Source organism: Belonocnema kinseyi, chromosome 2, assembly GCF_010883055.1.
Source record: "Belonocnema kinseyi isolate 2016_QV_RU_SX_M_011 chromosome 2, B_treatae_v1, whole genome shotgun sequence".
NCBI lineage: Eukaryota > Metazoa > Arthropoda > Insecta > Hymenoptera > Cynipidae > Belonocnema > Belonocnema kinseyi.
In genome coordinates, this window is record NC_046658.1 from 13,366,000 (window position 1) to 13,374,828 (window position 8,829).

At 35.6% G+C, this 8,829-nt stretch overlaps 1 protein-coding gene across 1 annotated transcript; it reads right to left on the reverse strand.

Moving 5' to 3' along the window:
• Positions 1-645: 645 nt before the first annotated feature.
• LOC117182541 lies at positions 646-969 on the reverse strand. Its single transcript, XM_033375635.1, has one exon. The coding sequence runs from the start codon at positions 967-969 to the stop codon at positions 646-648; it is 324 nt and encodes a 107-aa protein (XP_033231526.1).
• Between the last annotated feature and the right edge of the window lie 7,860 nt (positions 970-8,829).

Consider the following 8,829-nt stretch of genomic DNA (forward strand, 5'->3'; position numbering starts at 1 on the left):
TCATCGGAATTTTGTTGTTGAAATTTATAAATTGTGATATTTTGAATTGTAATTTTTTTTTTAAGTTTACAAGCTTTATCTCGTGCAGTCATAAAAATGGCGGAGTGCTCATCTTCGTCACTGAATTATCATGAGCAAAGTAAAAGTTTCAGACAGGTTTTACTGGGTTTGTATTTGTTAATACGAAGATTTGCAATTTTAATTTTTATTCGTATTATTATTTCATTCTTATTTATATATACATATTTATATTTATATTATTTCATTTTTATTTCATTCGTTCAAAATTTTCTAACATTGTGCAGTATTTCGGTCCCACATTTCGAGCTCATAATCTTTCCCGCTTTCATAGGCTCTTAAATTAGACTAACATTTTTTAAAATCTTTTTTATAGTTTTCCTTTAGGAATTGAATTCTCTTTTATTTTATTTTGTGAAGATATTGAATTTCTTGCATTTTAAACAGAAAAAATAAAAGTATGCAGAATTTAGATTCTTTTGTGTACACATTTTTCTTTCTTAAAATTGCAAACGGCTTATTATATTTATGTATCAGGGTTTGGACCCTTTATTTTCATATGTACGAGGCTGGTGTGAAAAGTTTCCGCTCTGATAAGAAAAAATAACTTTTATCGTTTTTTTTACTTTATTTTTCAACATACTCACTCTCAAGGCTGAAAAATTTCTCATAACGGTGCTCTAATGCAGTGATGCCATTTTGATAGACCGATTCGCCAAGTCCTTCAAAATATTCATTTACAGCATCGATGACTTCCTCGTTGATCTGCACTTTTTTACCTCCGAGCCATTTTTTAAGGTTGGGGAACCGAAGATAGTCGCTGGAGATTAAATCTGGTGAATATGGTGAACGGAGAAACAATTCCAACTTCAATTCGTTGATATCAGCCATCGCAACGAAACAGTTTCCTGAGTCAATTTTTGATCGACTATTAGTGAACGTGGCACCCATCTAGCACAGTGCTTCTCCATGCCCAAATATTCATGTAAAATATTGCGTACACGCTCCGTTAAAATCTTAGTAGCCTTAGCTATCTCACTTAGCTTTAATCTACGATTCTCTATCACCATTTTATGAATTTTTTTGATCATTTCGAGAATTGCGACCTCAAAGAAGCGTGCTGAACGTGGTTCGTCAAAAGTGTTTGTGCGACCTTTCTTAATTTCAGAAACCCACTGTTTAAACGTCAAATATGATGGAGAAGAGTATTTTAGTGTGGAATATATTTTTTCTTTAATTTGACGTGGTGTTATGCCTTTTAAATAGAAGTATTTAATGGCCTCACCCTTCTCTGATTTTTTCACTTTTGCACAAACAATCTTGAAGCCGCCTTCGGCCCATGTAAATGACAGGTATTTTAATTTTTAAAGTTTTTAACGCTGCAACAAAAAGTATTGCGATTACTGCGTGAGTTTCTAATGGCAATTTTAACGTGGAATCAGAATTTTAAAAATGTGAAATTTGATCTTGATGTTTTTGGTGAGTTCTTTAAGAAGTAACCTTTCGGTTTCTTCAGCCCGACTCAAATATCTTTTACCCTACCTTAATGACCTTGAAATTTCAAAATATCGAGAAAAATCGACTTTTTCGCTATTTTCTTAGTGTTTCGATACTAAAATCATTTTTATTGGTACCTAGATTTACACTTTTACAGTGAGGAGGTAATTTAAATGATTTTTATCCGGGCAGAATAACGTAGAGGATTAAGAAAAATCCCAAAATTCAATTTTTTGCTATTTTCCTAAAGATATTTGACTTTTCAACCATATGACCATCATACGAGTTTAATATATTTCTTAAAATATATTCTGAATAAAATGAAATAAAAGAAGTCGGAACATATATTAGCTTGTTATTATGTCATTAAATTATCAAAGTATTACTTTTATGCTGATTTCGGACATTAGTTTCAATTTGGACATTCTGTTTAATTTTTGAACCGAAGTCATTTTGTAGTTTCAACAATGAACAAAATATAAAAATATTAATTTTTTAATATTAGATGATATTATGATGCGTTCACGTTCTGCTCGCTGATCCCCATAATCAAAACAAACATGGTTCACTGCAATTTTTGAGTGCATTAAGGTTTTGTTTACATTTTACTAGTGCACCACGGCCCAGCACCCGTCGTTGACAGCCGTGATCTTAGTTTTGGTCAAAAGTATTTAACTTATCAACCATGTGACCACCATACGAGTTTAATATATTTCTTAAAATATATTCTGAATTAAATGAAATAAAAAAAGTTGGAACATATATTAGCTTGTTATTATGTCATTAAATTATCAAAGTATTACTTTTATGCTGATTTCGAACATTAGTTTCAATTTGGACATTCTGTTTAATTTTTGAACCGAAGTCATTTGTAGTTTCAACAATGAACAAAATATAAAAATATTAATTTTTTAATATTAGATGATATTCTGATGCGTTCACGTTCTGCTCGCTGATCACCATAATCAAAACAAACATGGTTCACTGCAATTTTTGAGTGCATTAAGGTTTTGTTTACATTTTCCTAGTGCGCCACGGCTCACCACCTGTAGTCGACAGCCGTGATCTTAGTTTTGGTCAAAAGTACCTGCTAGATATATGGAATGTTATAAAAGAAAGAGGGTGTTCTGAAGATCTTGCTCGAAAAATTCCAGGGAAATTAAAGCACGCCAGATGGTTGACTAGGATGAGTAGAACTCTGCGAACTCACATTAGGACAGAGAATCCAACATGTTCAACTATGTTTGTTTTAATTCTGGGGATTAACAAGATGACCGTAAACGCTTTAAAATGTCATCTAATATTAAAAAATTAAAATTGTTGTATTTTGCTCATTATTGAATTCTGCGTTTTTTCTTATTCCTCTACGTTATTCTGCTCAGATACAAATTATTTAAATTACCTCCTCAATGTAAAAGTGTAAATCTAAGTACACTCAAAAATATTTTTACCTTATTTAGATACCAAAAATTAATTTTGATGGTAAATAAAGATCAATATATCACTTTTAGATATTTTCTTGTAATCCAAAATCAATTAAAATTATTTTAGTATCGACGTTCTGCATATACCTATTATTGGTATAACATATTGAAAGTACATTCTTCTTAACGTATATCAGACATTTTATTGTCAAATAGTCGGAAAAATTGCCGTAACTCTAAGAAAATAACGAAAAAGTCGATTTTTCTCGATATTTTGAAATTTCATGGTCACTTAGGTAGGGTAAAGGATATTTGAATCATTTCTTGCTGTGTAGGTACAAATTCACTTGCTTCGAACTATTGTTTTAAATCATTTATATACCAAAAATTAATTTTATTGTCAAATAAAGAGCGTTATTTCGGTATTCCGAAATTATTTGATTTCGACTTTCTAAAGGGAGAACTTGAATTTTCCCATGACAAAGAGCGATGCTGATATCGCCAACCCGGAAAACTTTCGTGAGAATTTCGGTCATTTTGTTTTGTGGCAGATTTCTTAGAAGATCGCCCAAGTTCCCCACATAAAAAGTTTTTTTATTGTTGCGTTTTATGGCTTAAAGAAGATTTTTAAGGTCTTCCACCACATTGGTCCAAATCGTTGGATCTGAGTACCTTTGTTTCACAATAATCGAGTAGGTTTTTGTAACGACCGTTGGGGCTTGCAATCAGCGGCCTTGGCTTCATTTCTTATTTCTTTTTTCTTATTCCTTCTATCACTTGATGTGCTTTGTTATCCTCGTTCCTTTCAAAGGAGGTTGAATTTGCTTCCGATGGTATTTCAGTTAGAGGTGAGGAAAGCAACGATTTTCTAGGAGGTTGTGTTTTAATAATAGGGGATTCAATTATCTCGGGGACGTTCAGAAATCATACAATGCTTTTTCTCGCCACCCGGAACTTTTATGAGGATCCTCTATGTTTTCCGAATTGATTTTTAAATTTTCATCTGATTTGGAAATATTCGGGGAAATACATTCATCGGTAGGTTTCATGTCATTTTCTTTTTCTGGATCATTAACAACGCAAGGATCAAGAGCCACCAAGGCTCTAAGAATTTCTGGATCATCCTCTCCTTTGGACACATTGGTGATTTCCATGGCTTCATGGTCTCATAATAAAGACTTTTTTCTTCATTGGATCTGTTTAGTGATAAAGATAACTAATGAAACAATTTCAGTGGATTTTGGCACTGAGAGTTAGGTGATTTTTTCAATTTTTGGCACAAGCTAGTTGATCGGCGTTCTCGTTTCCACAGATTCCTTGAAGGCTTGGAACGTGATTTCAGATTACTTCCATGGATCTAATAGCCATTTTCATCTGTTCAAATTCATCTTGATTTTTCACGGGTTTATTTTACCTTGTTTCCCATCAATTGGCTTCCTATTGTGGCATCCACTAGGTTGCACTATCGATCAGATATTTGGAATCAGTGTTGATCCGCAACCTATTTATTCCAACCTCGTCTGCCTTTCTGAAGGCAATCGTAGCAGCTTGGATTTCTGCGACGTTGTTTGTCTGTCGTCCTTGCGTAGCTTGTGAGACGTTGAGGAGATTATCTGGCCCAAACTATACTCCAATTCCTGGCCTAGCTTCTTCTTCTCTAGAGTGGCTACACGCTCCATCTACGTAGACATCGACGATATATTTCGCGGCTGTAGAAGAACAAGGGTTCTGGGGTACCATACTGGGGACTGGATTTTTATGAATCTTACCCTCTTGTATGGGGGAATTTTTGGCTCAAGGTCTGGAAATATACTATGACTTTACATAAATACAGGAGCATCAGATTCGTTAGAACCGATAGTGCTTTGTTTACTGAAAGATGAACTACTTCGTTGCGTGGATAGTTCCTCTAACTTGGGGTCTATGAACAAGTGGAACGTAGGATTCATCTGAATCACTTTCGTAACCGACAGCTTGTAACTTCTTTCTTGCTTTGACCATTCCGACATGCGAAAGTGAGACAATTTTCTGATTGTTACTCTGTCGATTTTACTCGTTCTAGGTTCTGAGGATACTTCTTTGTGTTCTGGTGTCCTTAATTGAGTTCTGCGGAAATTTTGATTTCTATTAGCGGATTTCCTGATGAGGCCTCGGCGTGTCGGTTTAATTTACCCTTCTTGTACTCAAATCCATAAGTATAATCCTGAAATCCTTGACGCCATCGAGTCAGTCTTAAGCCTGGGTTTCCGATGTAGTTCATCCAGTGAACTGGCTGATTGTCGCAAGCTACGATAAATTTTCGGCCGTATAAATATGGGCGAAAGTTATTTACTGAATAGAGTACCGCGAGCCATTCTTTTTCCTAGGGAAAATACAGGTTTTCGCCATCGTTCATCATTTAAAAAAATAGACAATGGGCATACCAATTCGCTCATGATCTTGACTTAGCGTGGCCCCAACTGCATATTCCGAAGAATCGCTGGTTAGTTTGAATTTGTTTATGGAAATCGAGGTACTGAAGCACGGGTTTCTTACAGAAGTACTTTCGTAACTTGCGGAAACTTCGCTGTTGTGGTGAACCCCATTCCCCTGCTACGTCTTTTTTAGAAGGTCAGATAGGGGTTTGGAAAGTTTGGCGTAGTTTTTGATAAATAGCCTATAATAGCCCGATAGTCCTAAAAATGCTCTATTGCGCGGGAACTTTTAGGGCGTAGGAAATTTTTAATCTCTGATTTTTTTGCCGGATTCGGTTTAACACGTTGAAAGGTCGCGGGCGTATTCTTAATTCCCATAGGCATCCTTTGGTATTCGAAATGCCCTAGATGGGTCGAAAACGCTGTATTGGCCTTGTCGTCAGGCTGTGTTTCAATTTTGTGAAACCCACTTGCCAATTTAAACGCAGAGAAACATTGGGCCTGACCCAATTGATCTAAGATATCAGTTATGTTAGGTTTAGGGTAGACATCCCCTATAACTTTTTCATTCATTGCACTGAAATCTATGAGGATTCTCCATTTTCTTTCCCCTGAAGCGTCGAGTTTCTTGGGGACTATAAATATAGGTGAGTTATATGGTGACTTGGAACTACTTGTTCGACGCAGTCCTCAAGAGCATTTCCCAGATGGCTTTTCTCATCTTTTTTGGGTTGTTCTAATTCTAGTTCGGATAACTCTTCTGCTGGATACTTACAGACGTCAAACGGCATTATTTCTTGCGGAGGCACTTCTAACTCAATTTCAATGTCGGTGGTATTTATATAAAAAACGTAGCACTTTCCATCATGATTTGTAACAGCAGCCTCGCCTGAATACAACCCATCAGGCGTGTGAAACCTTGGCAAGTAGCCTTCAGTGATTTGGGTTTAGTATATCAATGACTACTGGCTGTTTAGTTCTCGCTTGTATTTTCAGAATTCTGCGAAAAGGTTTGATGTCAGATTTGAGCCCTTGTTTGGCTCAACTGTAGAAATTGTAAAATTATTTCTGACTACGTGAAATTTTACAGGGTTATCTGGCAGTGATAGGTTTATTGTACCAAGATTTTTCACCAGATGATTAGTTACTCCAGTCAAACAAACAGACTCCTCGACCTCGACTATTATTTCTTTACGAATCGCACGCGTTTTAACCAGGTTCAAATCGGAACCCGGATCGACGAGTTTCTTGCACTTTTAAGCAGACCAACTTTTTCTTACGTATTTTTAGATTCTCAATCCAAATCAGCAATTAAAAAATAAGCTCCTCCATCATTTTTTGTGAAATAGGCAAAAAAAACATTTGCTATGGGTTTTCCATGGTTTTTTTTGAGTTAAAAAAAACAACAAAGAATTACACGTTTCATTTGACCTCAGAATTGAATTCTATGGATAAAAATACATCGAAAAAAATTGTTTGAATATATTTGTTCTAAATTTCGACCCTTAATACGGCTTGGAACAGTCTAATAGACCACAAAAAGCCAAAACTCATTGTAAACTTAATTAAACAAGATTAAAATTTACTTGTACAACTTAGAAAGAGTTTATAGTCACTGACAATACTACCCTGGGAGTTTTCAAAGTCGCTGATCACGAATCTGAGGTCATATTTGCAATTTAGTGCTCCCAGGGGGTGCTAGGGAGCAGAAAATGGAGAAAATTTATCAACGCTTCTGAAAGTATCTTCTTTAAGCACAACTTCGGGAGTTTTTAAGAAGGCTAATCATGAATCCGAAGTCAGGGCTAGATTCACATTGACTATTAACTGTAAATCCGACTTCGGATTCTTGATTAGCGACTCCGAAAAACCCCTGGGATAGTTTTTTAGCCATACAAAGTTAAACAACCAAAAATGCAAAGGGTTCCCGGAATTTATTTTTAAAATTAAAAATATAAGTTTATTCTTGAATATTGATGTGGTCCCCTTCAAAGTAATTCCCAATGACTGTCACGCACTTATGCCAATGCTTGATTCAGCTCTCAAAACATTTTTGATACTCAATTTTCGGTATACCCATCAGTGCCGTTTTCGATTTTTGTATTATCTCCGATCGGCTGCTAAAATACCTTCCGCGTAGTGGTTTTTTCAGTCGATCGAACAAAAAAAAAGTCACACGGAGCTAAATTTGGCGAATTTGATGCCTGCGGAATTGTATTAGTTGAGTTTTTGGTGAGAAACTCACGGATAATGATGGCATTGTGCGACGGTGCATTGTCATGGTGCATTGCAAAAATCGAAATTCGCAAAAAAAACAGATGCACTCAAAATTGCGTTACATTTACAAATATCAAGCTAAAAAGCTGAAATTCGCAGCGAATATTGTTAAGAGGTGTGACAACTGACAGAAACGAGAAAAATGTGAATCGGACAGCAGGGGGCGCCACACGGTGATGATTCCGGTAACTTTTTGATCAAGGCGGTATAAACATATTTTTTATGCATATCCATGTTTATGTCCCTTTTAGATAAACATGAATTGATTTGCAAAGTACAATAACTTTTTTCTTGAAATAACTTTTCAAGGTTATTTAAAATAAATATTTTAATAAAAACTCATGTTCTCATTCCAAAACTCAAAAAAGAAAGATTTTACGTTTAAAATCATATTATACTGTCTTTCATTGGGAGCTTCACAAGGTTAGTTAAAAATACTATAAATAAATAAAAAACAGACAAATCATTTAAGGCCGCAAGGCAGATCACACCACCAGCTATCTGATAAGCAGGACCTTTAGCCTAACTGATATGAGGACTTTTCAAATTGGTTTTCGCTTACGCACAGACAGTATTCTGCCAACATATGAATGCCCCACCGTCCTTGAAATCTACGTTCAAATTCTTTCAAAGCTTGATGAAACCTTTCTCCTTGTTCTTCACTGAAGTCGCCATTCTTTTCCTGAAATTGATAGACATGTAAATAAAAAAATGGAGTTTTAAGTTCACTAGGCAGTCAAAGTTTTTAAGTTAAGTACCATCCTTTTTACAATATTTCTGTAATATGAGTCTTTCGTATAACACAACAATTTTGTTCATGCCTCTTTAAAACCCGACCATGCTGCTTTCTCCACATCATAAAGAGCTAATTTTCTCTGTATTTTTTTTATTAGATGATCAATGTATTCTGAATATACACAGCAGAAGCTATTCGATTTCAACTCGTCGTCGGACATACTACAGCATCATTCTCATATCCTAGCGCTCCCCTGCAGGACAGCGCGCCTTCACTGGTTTCGTTACTACAAAGAGACGGACCGAACGAATCATTCTACACATTCCGTTTTCAGGGCAGTTGTCATCGTGGCCAACGCACTTCACAGCAGCAGGTTTGTGAAAGTACCACCATCGAGTGCTAATACCTGTTTGAGACATCATAACACTCTAAAGCAACTGTGACTTTGGTTTGGTTGTAAGTG

Coding starts and splice junctions, on each gene's coding strand:
- LOC117182541 (XM_033375635.1), bottom strand. CDS start 969: ATGGGTGCCACGTTCACTAATAGTCGATCAAAAATTGACTCAGGAAAC.